The sequence below is a fragment of the Oxyura jamaicensis genome, chromosome 22 (genome assembly GCF_011077185.1).
Source record: "Oxyura jamaicensis isolate SHBP4307 breed ruddy duck chromosome 22, BPBGC_Ojam_1.0, whole genome shotgun sequence".
In the NCBI taxonomy this organism is placed as follows: domain Eukaryota; kingdom Metazoa; phylum Chordata; class Aves; order Anseriformes; family Anatidae; genus Oxyura; species Oxyura jamaicensis.
This window is the reverse complement of record NC_048914.1, coordinates 308,681-325,913: the sequence shown is the minus strand read 5'-3', so window position 1 is coordinate 325,913 and position 17,233 is coordinate 308,681. Positions and strand designations below refer to the sequence as shown.

At 45.9% G+C, this 17,233-nt stretch overlaps 1 protein-coding gene across 7 annotated transcripts in view; it reads right to left on the bottom strand.

Moving 5' to 3' along the window:
- The window catches only part of AAK1 (AP2 associated kinase 1), an 88,035-nt gene extending 73,105 nt beyond the window's left edge, over positions 1-14,930 (bottom strand). For 2 of the 7 annotated variants that reach the window (XM_035345282.1, XM_035345284.1), the window contains exons 1-2: positions 14,620-14,930; positions 14,179-14,513 (exon numbers count right to left, since the gene is read on the bottom strand). In XM_035345282.1, coding sequence (XP_035201173.1) covers positions 14,179-14,344 — 166 coding nt within the window. In that variant the 5' untranslated portion in view covers positions 14,345-14,513; positions 14,620-14,930. The remainder of the gene's footprint in view (positions 1-14,178; positions 14,514-14,619) is intronic. The other 5 variants (XM_035345286.1, XM_035345287.1, XM_035345289.1 and 2 more) reach the window with 3 other exon arrangements.
- Between the last annotated feature and the right edge of the window lie 2,303 nt (positions 14,931-17,233).

Here is a 17,233-nt window from a genome sequence, read left to right as displayed (position 1 = left end):
GCCCCTGCATCTCCTAGATGCTTTTGGCTGGTGAGAATAGCATTTGGAACAAGCTATTAAGATGAACTCTGTATTGGGAATATGGACCACTGGTCTCTGCATACTACCGTAGGGGTTCTCCTTCATCTCAAGGCCTCTAAAACACGGAGAACTAAGGCCCATCATCTGTGCAGGCCTCGTAGCTACGAAGCAAATGGGATGGTGGGAAAAGTAATGCAGTACCTTTCGCACACAGGAGCAGAACCTGAGAAGTTCCCCATGCTCCTTTGCAAGAGGAAAGACTTAGCTCTGGGAGTTTAACCTTAGGATATTAATCTACACAGGAAAGCAGTCCTGGAACATCAAGGTAAATTCCCAATTCACCTGGTTCATATTTATATCAACACCAGTTCTGAGCAGAGCAGGTCCTAAACTCACATTCAGCTTTGTGTTTCACACAACCTGTGGCAGGCCGGAGAACTGCACATGCAGTGCTGGAGCTCCAGCTCTCAAGGCTCAGGCGTCAGGCTCTGCACTCTTCCACCACTGATAAGCATTTCAAGCAGCAAGAAATACTCCACAAAGCTCACATTGCAGCTAGAAAAAAAATTGGTCTCTGCAAAGTAACGTTGTGCATATGAGCAATACAGTCTGTATGTTTTATTCAAACATTCAGAACAAGAGGAGCTTCCACTGCTGGCCAGAGAGAATCTCTTCAGCAGCTTCATGCTAAGCAAGTTCACTGAACTCAGAGAGCCCAGCATCTGCATCAGCTCTGTGTCAGGTACAAAATGGAACTGCTACATGGCTGATGCAGTGGGTGGGGGAAAGGGGGAAAAAAAAGCAGCAACAATCCCTCCAGTGTCATGCACATCCATTAGGCAACAGGCACCAGCAAGGCAAAGAACTGGAAAGCCCGAGGTGTGCAGCCAGAGGCCTGTAATTTAAAGACTCCTCTCATTGCCCAGGACAGCAGTAGCTCTCTCAGCTCCAGCATTACTTAACATCTAGTCTTTAAATACCACCAAACTTTAATAGAGCATCTAACACATTTAACGTAGCAAAGGACTTCTCCCAAGGTAAAACAAAGGCTTAAGCTCACGTAGAGCTGATGGGCTGGATTCTCAGCAAGAGTAAAGCAGAGACTTAGTTACCCCTACATAGACTTACCACAGCTGAAAATCCTAATGTGATTATCCAATATTACCAACATAATTATAGGGCTCTTGCTTAGTGTCATTGCTGCAATAACTAGGCCATGACAAGACAGATTTAGATTTACAGGCTCCACCCTCTTTCTGGGTGCTTTTTACGTAGAAATGTCATAGTTAATGTTAGTGTGGCAGTCATAGCCAGCAGTGTCTACACTAAATTGTGCAGAACGATACAACCAGAAATGTTACCCAATGCAGAACAGAAACACGCTCTTTACCTCACCTAAGTTTAGGAAAACATGGCTGGTTTTCTAGGGTTTGTTGGGAATTTTAGGGTGAACAATTATTATCTTTAACACAAACAGCCACAAAACATTTAAATTGCGGGCATTTTCAGTGCGTTGATGACATGGAAAAAGCTTAAGTGCCTCTCCCTCACTTCTCTGGGGTTTATTTTGATGGGCCTGATTTAAAACAGTTGAACTTCATTTCTCCACATATTCAGGGCCATATCTCATGACAGGTCTTCAAGATCCACACCTCTCCCCAAGATGATGCTCCCTCGGCTCCTGACAGCTCTATAGACAAGGTGAGAAAAGGAACCTGTAAGTCACTAGGCAGTAGAGAAAGGAGGAAAGGGGATGGTGGAAAATAGGAAAGAAATTAATCCCTGTGAAGCCTGAAATAATCACTGGGCAAGAATCATCCTGTATGTTAAGTGCATTCCCTTTTAAAAAGTTCTAGTCCAAGGGCTACAATAGCTTCTCACACTACCCATCCTCCAAGAATATAGCTCTCAGCCTGAACACCTTGATTTAGGGGTATTGAATCTTATGAAATTGCTATTACAAATATTGTAACAAATAGCTCACTAAAGGAATTAGAAATGCATTAGTCTTCTAAACAGGAAGCAAGTTTAGATATTCATATGGATAGATTTGCTAGGTACGTGTTCTGCTTTACGGTCTCGTGCATTCGTTTGATTCCTCCCTGATGGGCAGACTTGGAAACTCAAAGCTGATGGAGCAGTGTTTTATTACTGTGCAGCAAGGTACACTGTCTGCAAGTAGGTTACTCAGCAAGACAGATTCAGCTCCCACTATTGCAACAACTTCAGTTGGTGAACCTCCACTGTAAGACTTAAAATAAATAAAAAATTAAGGGGTCTTGGATAACTCACAGCTTAAAAAAAACATTTGTTAGCAGTCAGCTCTCTAAAAAGCACGTTTCAGCTACTATTATTCCAAGCAGCTGCTAACAACATCTGAGACCTCGTTCACCTCCAAGTGAAATTAGCAATGGCATAAACATGCAGCAGAGCATGACTTTTTGAGTAAACATGACCAGAACCACAAAACCAGCAAGAGGCTGCTGCTGCAACTGCATGCAATTGAAAAACTGCACTGGAAGAGGCAAGGAAGTAGCGAATTGCACTGACAGGGCAGGAGAGAAGAACAACGCTAGCTGAGCAGAGAGCAGGTCTGTAGCTGGAGAGGAATGAGAAACCAAGACTGGCCAGGGCAGGGACTTTTTTGTCATTTTTTTAACTGAATTTGCTTGCAGGGACCAACCAAATTGGGCTTACTGAAGCCCTTAAGTGCTATGGAAACAGCAAGTGCCATTTGAGAAGCAATTATGCAAGGATCCAATGAGAGCTCATGGCAACAGACAAGTTAGACATTTAGGAATTTTGATTACTATGGTAGCACCCAGACATCTCTACTGAGCAAAGCAGCATTCAAAGACAAGAAGTACCCTAACGCATACATTCTAGGAAATGCTCAAGCTTACAGCCCACGTGATACTGTAAGGCCTCCACAATAGCATATGCAGTTTTGTTTTAAACAAGTTTCTTCCACTTAAACCCAGGAATCCAGACTTCAACCTTTTTAGTTCTCCAGTATGACTACAGCTATACTCGAAGTGCCACCTCACTGCATAACACAAAATGACCAGATAAGGACTACGTAACATTCCTCTGCAAGAGAATATGCTAATCAAACCCTGAAGACAGCAATGAACTTTTCAACTCCTTAGTACATGCCAAGGATGGAGAGAGGTATCTACTATCAGGCCAGACAGCTCTCAGGGAATTCAAACCACCAGTTAGTCAGAAGCATATCGTATTTATCATTCAGCCCAGGGAGAGGAGGAAAAAACAAACAAACACATTTTAAAATCACCCCCACGTGCAGCAGAGCTTTGAGTTTTTCCACATATACATAGGTAGGAAGGGAAGATATGAATAGGCATATGCCTGGCTGTTCATTTGTCAGATGTCCAGAACAGGAAAGGGTTGCAGGGGTCCAAAACTGCAGTCTTGTGACTGTTACTCATAAATCCTGTAATATTAAGGATTGAATTCATCAGCTCTAATTGAATTATATAACTGCTTGAGAAGCCCAACTTATGTATTATATACAGACATAGACATTTCTAGCCTGCTCGGTGACAAAAAAAGCTTCAAAGGTACAAAGGTGCAATGCTTGTTGTTAAATTTTAAAACAAAAGCAAAAAGTAGAAAATCACCATCTGTTCCACTCCAAAAATAGTATCATTTTAATTTTAAAAAATCCAATACGTTTAATCCTGTCACATGTTCTGTTGAATGCTATGTGAGCAAGGTTGAGTCTGTGCACTTCATGTGGTCTCTGAATAAAAACAGATCATTAGAAGAATACTCTGCATTAATTATCATGCCATGATCTGCTATAAGATTACTGCTGCTGGCACCTAGAGATGCTGCTTTCTGAATACGACTCCTAAAAGGTGGCACACAAGCTTATTTCTGTACCAAACAAAACCGCTGAGCCTCAGCAGGCACACACGAGGGCAACCAGGCACCTCCCAGAAGCACGGACGGTCTTTGTTCTGTGTTTACACTATGTGACACCGGGCTCTAGCCCATGATAAAAATTCCTCAGTTCTATGCAGTTATGAATATTAACGACACTGTGGTTAAAGCACCAGACAAGGAGTTACATTTGCATTTAATACACGGCTTTGTCGCTGCTTGCCTGTGTAGCCCTTATCAAATCAATACGTCTTCATGGGCTTCAGTTTTTCATCTGTAAAATAATTTGTTAAACCTTTCTTCTATCATCTGTTTGTCTACTTTGCAGAGAAGAGAAGGGGAACAACCACGCACAGAACCACAGGTGGAATGATACCTAGTACATGGGGGCCCTTACATTCTCTGAAGAGCAGAGAAAGCACAACAGTTCAAATGACAACTGGTAATCAGGTAGAGAAATGGAAAGGTAAACTCATGTATTAATCATATACTTGTAAGAACATCTCCTATGGGAAAAGCCACAGGTAAAGGCCAAAAGAAAGGCTCTAACTTTCAGGAAAATGCACTCAAGGCACCCCAGTACCAAGTCTGATCCAAGTCCATACTGTCCCTTCCCTTTCTCTCTGCTGTACTGCCCCTCCTTTACCCTTTGCTATTCCACACTCCACACACCAGCGCTGTGTGATGCATTTTTATTCCCCTCACAAGCACAACCAATGAAGAGAGCAGGATCACACCAGCTGACAGCTGGGTCTGGCTTCTAGTGTTATCTTAGACGTCTGAACTCACTTACTCATAAAAGGGCTGTCATGAATACGCAGCCACTAATGAGCACGGGTCAGAACACCCAACTTTGCAAGAAGAGCTTGCTGAAATTGCTGCCAGTATTCAGTGCACATCAGCTGGTGTCTCCATCACCTGCTCCCCAACACGGTTACGAGCATCCTGCTAACACTACCTGCACCACAAGGTGGGACCTAAGTCACAGAGGGATCAGATGAGTTTGGCAGACACCTCTCAAGCATGTAAGTTACCTAATGGGACATTTGCAGAACTCTAGGCAAAGCAAGAGGGATCCTACACGGAAAGAATCTTTCTCTCCCAGCCACCAAACCATCCTGTATCTCTGTCCTTAATCCAAATCTCTCCCCAGAGACATCCCACTGCCTCTTCCCTCCACCCAACAGCTCATCTATTTGTGCTGAATCTCACAGTGCTGGTTGTTATTCACTCTCTGAATGCCACATGTATGCCTGCCTAACAAGATATTCTACAATATCCTGCTGAAAAAGAGAGGTGTCAGTGTGCAAGTGTATACACATGTATTGGGTTTCCGTGGAGAGGTTCTGGTAGCGGAGGGCTGCAGGGGTGTCCTCTGCAAGGAGAATGCAGCAGCTGCCTCATGTTAGGGAAGGGCTGGTTCCAGAGGGCTCCAAAGGAACCCACTGCTGCCCAGAGACGAGCCAAAAAGCGATGGTGGTGGCACCTGCTTGAGAGCCTATGGAAGAAAGGGGAAAAAACCTGCTGAACAAGAGCAGCTGGGTCAGGGAGGAGTGAGAAAGCTCTCTGCAGACACCAAGGTCCATGCAGAAGGTGGGCAGGAGGTGCTCTGGGTACCAGAGCTGAAGTTCCCCTGCAGTGTGTGGAGAGGCTCCTGGTGGAGCAGGCTGTCCCCCTGCAGCCCATGGGTCCCACATGGAGCAGATTTCCACGCTGCAGCCCATGGAGGAGCCCACAGTGGAGCAGGTGGATCTGCCCTGAAGGAGGCTGCAGCCCATGGAAAGCTCCCACAGGAGCAGGCTCTGGGCTGGAGTTGCATCCCATGGAGAGGAGCACATACAGAAGCTGCTGCCCACGGGGGACCCATGTTGGAGCAGTTTGCTCCTGATGGATGGACCCTGTGGCACAGACCCATACTTGGATCAGTTCTTGAAGAGCTGCTGCTTGTAGGAAGAGCACGCAGGATCAGTTTGGGAAGGACTGTAACCTGTGGGAGGGACCCCAGTTTGGAGCAGGGGAAGAGAGTGACAGAGAAGGAGAGGCAAAGTGTTATGGACTGACCACAGCCCCCAGTCCCTGTTCCCCTCCAATACTCATGGGGAGGACATAGAGGGTAGATGGGGAGGAAGGTGTTTTTAGTTTGCTTGTAGTTTCTCACTGCTGTAGCTTGTTAGTAATAAGTAAAAAATTTTATTCATCTTTCTATGCTGAGTTTGTTTTGCCCTTGACGATAATTCTGGAGTCATCTCCCCGTCCTTATCTCAACCCTTGAGCCCTCTCCAACATATTTTCTCCCCGTCTTTTAGAGGAGGGGGATTGAGAGCGAGGTTGTGGTGGAAAGCAAGGAAAACCATCACAGCACACACACATGCTTTCACATAGGCTTCTCATAACTTAAAAGGATATTGAATTCTTAAAAATGTAACTGTGTGAAATATACAGTCACTTACACATTCCCTAGTATTAATACTTCTTGCCAAAGATCATGAGGAAAGTTATCAGGCCACAGCCCAAGGGTCAACAGCAGCCACAAAAGCCTTCACATAAACACAGTGCAGTCACAAGGCAGGGATTTCCTATCAATTCCCCCTATTCCTTCAAAGCAGCAACGAAACAGTGTATAACGTCTTTATTACTGAAGTACTTTACAAGTCAGATGCAATTAATCCTTCAGAGACTCATGACAGGTAACTAAAGCATCACTGACTTTGCAGGTAGGCCACGCAGAGAAGGCACATGAAGCAATAGGCCTGTACCTTTGTGCTCTTCTCTGAATGGCTGAGGTTGGAAGGGACCTCTGAAGATCAACTAGTCCAACCCTCCTGCCTGCAGGATCACCTAGAGCACATTACGCAGGATGGCATCCAGGCAGGTTTTGAAAGTCTCCAGAGAAGGAGACTCCACAACCTCTCTGGGCAGCCTGTCCCAGTGCTCTGTCACCCTCCCAGTAAAGAAGTGCCCCCTCATACTCAGCCAGAACCTCCTGTGCTTCAGTTTGTGCCCATTGCCTCTCATCCTGTCGCTAGGCACAACTGAAAAGAGACCAGCTCCATCCTCTTGACACCCTCCCCTCAGATATTTATATACATTGATGAGGTCTCCCCTCAGCCTTCTCTTTTCCAGGCTAAACAGGCCCAGTTCTCTCAGCCTGTCCTCGTACAACAGGTGCTCCAGTCCTCCCATCATCTTAGTAGCCTTCCTCTGGACAAGCCCTTATTCTCACAAGCCCTCATTACTTCTGTTCATTTTTAAGTATTACACTTCGGAAGTCTGAGTTTTATATCACTCTCATTCCCACATCTTAACAGCTTCCATGTGCAAGCCAGGATGGCAATAAAGCCACCAAAATGGGTATACCACATCAAACCGAAGGTTCATTTTGCTCTTCCTGACACTTTAAACATCAACTGACATTCAGGGAGCACCTGCACACACCATGCCATGTCACACTTCACACGGGGCATTCTGTACTTCTTTAAGGGACAAGCTTTGACTTTATTTTACTGTCATCATTCGAGTTGTGCAGCAAAGTACACGTCAACTTTGCAAGCATCACTTATCTTACACAAGTAAAGCAGACAAGCTAAAGTTTCAGGGTCTGAATAACAGCTGTGCATTTATTTACCTTCGTAAGACCATGTATTTTACTATCACACCTTCCAGAGTAGCATGCTAGATGGCCTTTTTAAATGCACACAGGCAGATTTTGGTGTCTCTTCCTTTTTGCAGCCCTATGAATGTCAAATAGGAGATGAAATCTGCATGTTCCTAACAGCAAACAAATCAAAATCAGATCTACCTGTCCTCTTCACAGCACCATCTTCTGGCTCAATGCTGGGGTGGATATATAGGCATGCAAAGTCTCTGCTCAGGGAACCCAGCTGTTGATGGCTTTTTTGTTTGTTTGTTTGTTTTCATCTATGAGATCACCCATCACCGGTACATAATTTGTTTCTGCAAAGTCATGAAGCAAACCAGATGCTACAAGACTCTGTTCCAAAAAAGTCTTTAATCGAATCCTGTGACACATGGCCTGGGGTCCTGATGTCAGCATGGGTTCTGCCACAGAGCAAGCATAAATTTATGCCCAAATCACGTGTGCCAAGAACACACCCATTTAAAACACACAGAGGCAGCACTTGAGAGAAAACAGACTGCAATTAAAGCACTCTATCTTGAAGGCCAGAGATCAGTTCCTGACTTGGCCACACATACTCTGCATTGCTTCACTTTCATATCTCAGTGTAATACTTCCCAGCAGCCCTGAAAGGAATGGAAGGACATTTTTGTAGGCTGTGCCAGAGCTCAGATACTTTGGCAACAGGGCGGCAAGAGATCCTAATATTAGACCTGTAGCAGCTCTCCTCTGCTTTCATTTTTGCTTTGGCAGACATTGACAGGACAAGGGGGAATGGATTTAAACTAAAAGAGGAGAAATCTTGATCAGACATTAGGAAGAAACTCTTCACTCAGAAGGCGGTGAAGCACTGGAACAGGTTGCACAGAGGAGCCATGAATGCCCCATCCCTGGAGGTGTTGGAGGCCAGGCTGCACAAGGCCTTGGGCAACCTGATCTAGTGGGTGGCATTCCTGTCCACGGCCTGGGGGTTGGAACTAGATGATTTTCAAGGTCCCTTCCAATCCGAGTCGTTCTGTGTGATTCTATGATTCATTCTACTGCATCGTACTATAGACAGCTATCAATAACCTTCACTTCACTAAGCAGCAATTCCTGTACCTCCCACAAGAGGAAAAAAGGAAAGTTGCCATAATGACAGAAAACCACAAATGAGAGAAAATAACTTGCAACTGTGTTGCAGTTAGGGCTTTCCACCTCTTTTCCTTGTGCCTGTAAATTGCTGGCAGCATTGCTCCTACTATCAAAAAAGTACAGCAGCCAGGATTTGATTTAGTATCTTATTGCCACAGACTTCCCTCTCTTACCCCTGTCCAAGAATGGAGGCATCCTTTCCCAGGAAACTTATTTATTCAGTTACCTCTCACTATCAAAAGAGAATTCTTCTATAAACCCAGCTTACTTATGGCATGTTTCTCCTCAGAGACTTCCTGTTCCCTTCCACATGGAAAACACAAGTAAACAGTATAAACCCAGCCAAATCAGTTGTGGCTTTCCACAAGAGCACCAGCAAGTCCTGCAGCTGGCAAGCTGCTGTTCCAATGGGTACAGTTTCTCTGATTCCCCATTTTCAGTGAAAAAACAAACAAAAAAAATCTTCAAAAGGAAGCAGCTTCCGTTCTTAACACAAGCATGGAGCACCTAATCAGTTCTGCCCCCCTATTAGCTATGATTAATGCAGGTGTGTGAGCTTTAAAGGCAGCAAGTGCTAAACCCAAAGTGGATTCCAGCTTGTCTTCAGCACATTTATAACCTACCACCTGCTCTCTTCAACTATTGATAGCTGAAGGACAAAGGGGAGAAGGCCTGTATGCAATAAAAACATTATGGGAGTACCTATTCTTCTCTGATCCAAACTATTGTTGCTGGGGTTGCAAGCAGAGGTTAGTAGCCTCTTCAGATACAGCTACTAGAACTCTTCTGCAAGATCCCAGTTGTGTAGTTTAAGCTTTTATTTTCACCCCACCAGAATCCCAAATCTAAGCTGTCTTGTATTTGACAATTTCATAAGGCAGGAAACCTTCAATTAGAAACTCTTGTGTTTTTCCATGGAAGACCTTCCAGAGAAGAAGACTAAAGGAAACCTGCACTCCCATAACTGTGCTGGGCTAACACAGCCAGTATACGTGATTTTAGCTAATACAGCTAAAAGACACTAATAGAGCTAAAAGACACTAGCCATCCCTGTGTATAATCCCAGACCCTTTCACAGGTTTGTTACATAAAACCTAGAAATGAACACAGGCAATACAAGTTTCTGGGCTGTACAACTTCTTACACAGTTAAATCCACTCACACTTTCCTTCCTGATTAAAGCTAAGGACATAGCACACAGTCCGCCCCTAGCAAAAGCTATGCTGATAAAGCACCAAAGCACTTGGGATACCTTGATATTTACCCAGCAACTCACTTTGGATTCTTCATCAGTTTGCCAAAACAAACAAACAACAAAAAACACATTATTAGGAGACAGCAGGATCAACACCATATCTACCAGTGCAGAGCACAGCATACATGCCCTGCTTCATAAGGTATGCAGGAAGAGCAAGGGAAAACAAATCACGTCCCATTCCAAGAGAATAATATGAATAGAATAGTTAATTCCTAATCCAAATGTCAGTGGTCAGCTGACTAGTAGTTGGCACTTGGCAGAAAACAGAAGGCAGTAACTGACAAAATACACTTCACAAGTGATGCCTTGAACCCAACCACAGAGGAACTGGGCTGAAGCTCACATAAATTTGCAAAATTTATCTTGGATGGAGCTTGTTTGAAAGTCAGCGTTATTACAGCAGAAGCTTACACGTAATTTTAAAGGATGGCAGTGACTTCATGTTATGATGCACGCCACAAGAAATTCAGGGAAAGGGTGTACTGGGTATAAGGCAGGCAGCAGCCAGCAGAAGTCCTCTGCAGTTAGCCCAAGCACACAATATAGGCAGCTCAGACGGTCAACTTCCCCCATCAGACAGCTCATGCATTCACAGCCTTACCAAGCTCTTCATGCACACTCCAGACCTGCTAAATCACACCACAATGAAACCTTCATAATTTCTTTAAAACAAAGTAAAAAAATACAGCTGACAAATTTAAGTTTATTTTACATTGGTTTGTAATATCTGTCACTGAATGCTTTGAAACATACATTAGCTAGCAGCACACACTCGCAAGTATCTGAAAAAAAATAATATCTGTCAATGCTTACATACCTTGGATCAATTCAGCACTCTGCTACAGTTTACAGGTATGCAAAGTAATACAAAAACACAGACCCCCAGAACAGGGCACTCAGTCAATCTCCGCTGTACTTGTTTTAGCTCAGAGAAGCATACATGGCTTGTGGTACCCCTGCCATACATGCACATCCCACAAACTCCTAAAAGGATGTCAGAAATCAGAAATTTAGATGTTTCCACTGCCCTGGTCCCCACCCATCACAGACACCCTCCTCCTCCTAGTTCCAGTTTTTTTTTTTTTTTTTTTTTAATAAATAAAAAATAAAAACACAGGCAGAAACAAAAAGCCGAAACCAATGTGATTACACTGCTTTGGATTTTTTTCCCCAAAATAAAACAGCAAAATAGTAGCCTGATGCACCCACATACTCAGATGCCTCCTGGGCATTCACTTCAGGGCTGGGTGAAACACAAGTCACATTAAAATCAGCAATAACCCATTCAGCTCCTCTGCAGCACCATGCTTATGTTGTCTGTTGCCTTTAACCGCGGTCTTGCAGATCTAGCAGTTAAACCTCATAAAAACTTTGGCAGTAATTTTTCAAGAGATTATTCGTACTATTATGTGGATTAAAGGAAGACAACTACAGAGACTCAACCAATAATCACCTGCTGCAATACACTGCAAGAGAATTTATATATATAGTATTATAACACAACAGGCAAACAATTGCGCAAGTTCCTTCTGTATTATTCCCATCCAATTCCTTCCAGAAGGAAGGTCCTTGACTTGTTCCTCACCACCCGGGAAAGTAAGCATTCAGACACAACTATTTTAAGGGGGTGGGGTGGGTGCACCTAACCGCATTGGATATTTTGGGGGATCTACGCAAAAGACTACAGACACATGGAGACATCTGTCATCTAGCACATCACAGTGCCTGCATTAAGAACTCCCATCCTGGGCCTGGGAGCAGTCATCTTCAGCAGGGTTGCTCAGCAGAATCGAGGGTGACCAGTCACAGCTTTGACATATCGAGGTAAATCCCAACACTTCAGTTCCAAAAGTTCTGGTTCAACCAGTTCCTTGGCTTGTTACTTGCTCTCCCCTGTACCATCCATCATTATTTCACAGAATCCTTCTTTTAATCCACTTCTACATCTCATTTATATGGGATGCATACTTCACACGCTGCACCAGAACACAGGCCCATCCTCTCCCTTTTAAAGCACCAGCGATGAAAGATGCGTCTTTCCCAGGTAGGATACTCCTCCTCGGAAGTGCTTCCCAGGAGACTTTTCCTTTTAGCAGAAACAGCCAAAACTTCACAAGCTGCCTTTTCAGTACTGCTGAACCACCAGAATTCACTGCACATACAAAACAGTTCTCCAACCAAGGATACAGGCCTCAACAGTGCAGGGGCCTGGTTGCCAGAGAGCTCCCCAGATCTCTAGTTCAGTCAGTGAAAGATTTTTTTTATTTTCTAACAAGCACTTGGGGAACACAGACAGCTACACTATAAGGCACAAGGTATGCAAAGATACAGCACCATGTTGACTCCCAAGATGACCTGTGAAGGAAATGGAACTTGCCCCTCCATTTCCTTCAAAAGGTGATAACCTGCAAACCTACTAGCTACCTTGCACTTGTCTCCTTGGAGACTTCATTCACCACTTAGAAGGATTTTGGACTGCCTGTACCAGGAGCCTCACTGCAAGCAAAGTAACTGCTTAGCGCATTTCATAAAGTCTTTTGCCTTATAGCATGGTTAGGAAAGGAGAAGCTAACGTCCATTTTACAGAACTGCTGCTCCTCATTTGGTGTGCACAAGCAGATCTAGCCGCTGTAGCCAACGCTAGGTCATGCTCTGTCCCAGAAGCCAGGCAGGGACACAGGAGTCACAGGGAGAAGCCCTCACAGGCACAGAGGACAGGTATGTCTCCACCGCAGCCCTCTGCCCACACAATCTGTGCCATCCCCCCGCACCTCTGCTGGCTGTGGCTTAGGCATGCCAGGCAGGAGAAAGCCCAGTGACACACACAGGCGTACCTCCTGGTGCCGTCAGCACCAGGGCATAACCTGCCAACAGATTATTCATCAGCAAGAAAAAAAAAGTCTCTGCTTTCCCATGTTACTAGGATGAGGCCAGACTGCATTAAAAACAAACAAACAACAACAACAAAAAACAACAGACTGATTGCATCTCAGGTTTAGCTTGTCTAGCTCCTAACCTCCTAGGGCCAAAAAGGTCTTACAAGTATCAGCCAAGGTAAATCCATATTGCAAATTTCAAGTCAGGAAAAAAAAGTCACTATAATTATTTGTTGAAGGGGTGGTTTTGGTGCTCCCTCAGCTTAGCATGCATCAAAACTTAACTGAAAGACACTTACAGATCTATTTTCTTTTACACTGAGGTGACTCTTTCACAAACCTGAACGCATACAGCACACTGAGTTCCTTTTCCATTTTAGGGTTCTTTCTGTAAAAGCCAATGCAGGTCATCCCACTCAGCTCTCATAGAGCAGCTAGCCTCTCCTTCCCAATTACAAGATCTAAACAAAACACTGGTTTTGACTGAAATTGCAAAGAATACTGTGCAATAGATGGACCAGGAGCAGGTCTAAGGAGGCCAACATTTTTCTGAAGGTCGAGCCTAAGGTTACCAGCCAGAGACATTAATAAGATTCTCTATAGTCCAAACAAATTAAATGTAAAATGACAGTTAAAGCAGTAGTGCTGATTACAAATAAATATTGATAATACCACCAGCTTGCTGCACAGCAAGGATTGTACATGTAAGAGTTTTATAATCCATACTGTTCGTTCTTAGTTCTGTAATTTTTTTTTTTTTTAATGCAATTGGGATTACCATTTCCCCTGCTGAAACCCCCCACAAACAGCAATCTCTCATCCCAGATCACAGCTAGCTCTACTCAGCCTACGTGCTTGCCAAATATATACAAGGAATTTACTCCAGGGTATTCTTCCTATCTGCTTAATGTAGGAATGAAGGGCCTTGGTTCAAGAAAGTTAGGAAAGTTAGAGGGAAGACCACAGCTTTATTTACAGTACCTTGTTCTCCACCAAAGCATATGACTTGGGAAAAAAAAAAAAAAAAAAGCCTCACAGTTTCAAGGTGGGAAACCATTAACTTCTGAAGTCCCTGCAGTTCCTAAAGCATTAAAAAGAAAAAAAAGAGACGACTAAACTGAATCCAGCAAACGCACACAAGACTCATGCATGGGAAGACCAGAAACATCAGCTGCAGACACCACCGGACCGCACGCCCGTCAAGGACAATGAAATACGAGGGGAGACGGGGACAGAGGGGGAGGTGGGGTGCCGGGAAAGGCCGAAGCCTACCCGGCTCTGCGAGGCAGAGGGGGAGGGCCGAGAAGCCGCGGTAGGGCGCTCTGCACAGGGCACCGGGCTCCTACCTTCGGCCAGCACCTCGTCCACCGTCACCTGGTAGCGGCCGATGCTGAACACCCTGCCGATGTACCCGCTGCCGGGGCCTCCGCTGCCGCCGCCGCCGCCGCCGCTGGTGCCTGACCCGGGGCCAGAGCCACCCTGCTCCCGACGCGAGTCGAAAAACTTCTTCATCTCTCAGGAGGCAGCAGCCGCCTGGGAAGGGGGTCGATGCTCTCGTCGGGATAACGTGCCCCCTCCTCTTTTTTTTTTTTTTTTTTTTTTTGCTCCTGGAGCCCGGTCGAGGGGCTCCGAGGGCCGCTGGCCTTGCGGGGCCGAGAGCCGTCCTCCGGAGGAGTCACACCTGCAAAACAGGGGGTGGGGGGGCGGGACACGGGCGTTATCCCCGCGGCGCGGCCCGGCGCCCCGCCGCCTCCGGCTGCCAGGTCCCCCCCCCCCCCCCGCAGTACCTCTCTGCGGGCGTGGGGCGCCCCCATGCACCCCGCAGCGCCGGCCGGCCAGCCGGCCTGCCGCAGCCGCAGCCCCAGCAGCTCCCCCGCGGGGCGGCTCACGGCGGGGGCCGCCTGCCGGCAAGGCCCGGGACCCGCATCGCTGCGTGGCGGAGCTCCCGGCGGCCACCGAGCCCGTCAGGGGCCGACCCCACCGCCACCGCCCCCCGCCGGCCCCATCCGCGCAGGAAATGGTCCGTCACAGGAAGTCCCGGCCGCCGGCGGGAGCACCGCCCCCGCCAGCACGGCGAGCACGGCCCGGCACGGCCCCGCCGCCCTCCCGCGCGGCCCCCGCCCCACAGCGCGGCAGAGGGCGAGGGGTCCTTCGGCTGGGGAGGGGGGAGCTGTAATGGCCGCGGACCGCGCCGCCGCGCGGCACCCTGGGAATCGTAGTTCCGGCGGGAGCCTCCTCGTCCTTGCCCGCCGCAGCGGGGACTACAACTCCCGACAGGCTCTGGCGGGGGTGGGAGGAGGTTGTCGTGGTTTGGTGGGTCCGTGAGGAAGTCGCCAAGGCTTTGGCGGGTCTGCCGGTTACTCCACACTATTTACATTTATTTTTGAAATACCACGCTTAAACTTGACATTAATGTCAAAATAACAAAAGCTTCCTGTTGGCATGTCTCCTAAAGCGCAAGGCTGGTCTTTGTACAGGCCCTGCTAGCACCTAATTGGCAAACCTTAAATAGAACGTTAAAATAAAAAACATATCCCTAGCCCCAGACTGTAACCTGCCTGGGAACGAAGATTTTCGAAAGGAAGAAATGAAGGAAGGAAGAAAATTGATGCTTCATGTGTACACAAAAAGCTCAAAGCTTAGCCAATGTTTTAAACTTGGTGGTTGATTTTGTGAAGCCTGACTTGAAGCTGCTTCTACACTTTGCCAATACCGGGTGTTTGGCGGCGCCCCCCCCCCCCCCCCTTTCCTCTCAGTCTGGGAATTTGGCAGACCCTGTTCCTCGCAGGGCTGCTTTGCGGGTTCTGGGTTCCCTTCAGAACACTGTGCAAAACACCCTGCATGCACCCAAAACTTGCTGGCTTTAGCTGGTCAACATGCACACTTTAGGACTTGGCTTTGGATTTAGTGTTAGATTACACCTTTTCCCCCATTCCTGCACCAGTACCTTGAACAGTTTACAGGCTTGCAGCAAAATGTTCATAAGCAGCAAAGCGGCTGTTCAGAAGACCCCAAAACCTTGAGTAAGGCTTCAGAGAACAGTGAGTTTAGCTTGAATCTTGTGAAGCTTTCTGTAAGCACAATTTGGGTTCTTTCTCTCAGAAATCAAGAGAGATTTTGGTTTTGCAGCCTATGGCATCTGCAGCAGCCATTTCCTCTGCTTTTCATGCATTAGCTAGGAAGGCCAGAGCTGGGATTTCAAACATCCAAATATGAAAATAGCAAAAATTGGTTTTACCAGCCTGCAACGTAGAATACAAAAAACTGAGGAATGCATGGCTGTGAAAAAGAAAGTTATTGTGAAAGTAAGGCTCTCATTCCTCCCCTCTGACTGGGGCAAAAGGTGTAGTACAGAAAAGGAAACCAAAACACATTTGCATTTTCCTAATGATACTTATTTCCTGTATTATGATAATAACTACAGCCGTCCTGCTGACAAGCTCCTGTCCCAAGTGGATAGGTTCGGCAGGGGCTGGTTACTGTGGGAGGGCAAAAGTGCTTACCCTGTATTTTGTTTTAAATAAGAGAGCTTAATGAAAACAACTGCGTAACTGAAAGACCCTGGAGAATACGTTGGGAAGCAATATGCATGTGAGAATAATTACAGGCTTTGCACAGTCCTTTTTCCTGCATTGCTACCTTGCATGAACAAGCAGACATTTGGGCACAAGCCTCCAGAAGCAGTGACAAGACTGGATCTACATGTTGAAAATGGACCAAATTGTTTTCCCCACAGTGTATGAAGATTTTTAAGATGCTATTATTGTGCAATTGGTCATCAGAATAAGCAAGGAAAATTGCTGGTGATAGTATTTAGCATGTCTGATGCACAGATCTAAAAATGCATCACTATACAGTTGCTTCTCTGCTGAGCCAACATTGTGGTCAACTCTACACCTCTCCTGTCATCTTTACTTTCAGGTGTTATTGTATGTAGTGCTCTACAAGCTGACAACAGACCCCAAAGGTTTCCTTGACTATTGTCATTCACCCTTAGTTTGTAGGGTGTTGCCTAGTGCCTCCTATCTATACATCATTCCCAGGTGTCATTTAAAAGATGCTCTAGGCCCACATGGTTGGAACTGCAGTCACTGCAGCCAGTCAGCTAACACAAGTATGAAAACAATCATTTTTTATTTAATTGGCTTTAATCTTCATTGAACTATGTTCAGCTGTGATTTGAGGCTATATGATGAGTTGCCAGTGGTCAATACAAAAGATTCACTTGTCCTTTCCTTCAGATGAAATATGATTTTTTTGAATTACTCTAACCCGTGAAACATCGCCAGACATCTATTAAGATTGAACTAAAATATCCAATGCAAAATGACTGCTATAATTAGTGATTTCTGGAAACTCTGCAGAACTAAAAAAATTCCCCCCTCCCCCCCCACCCCCCCT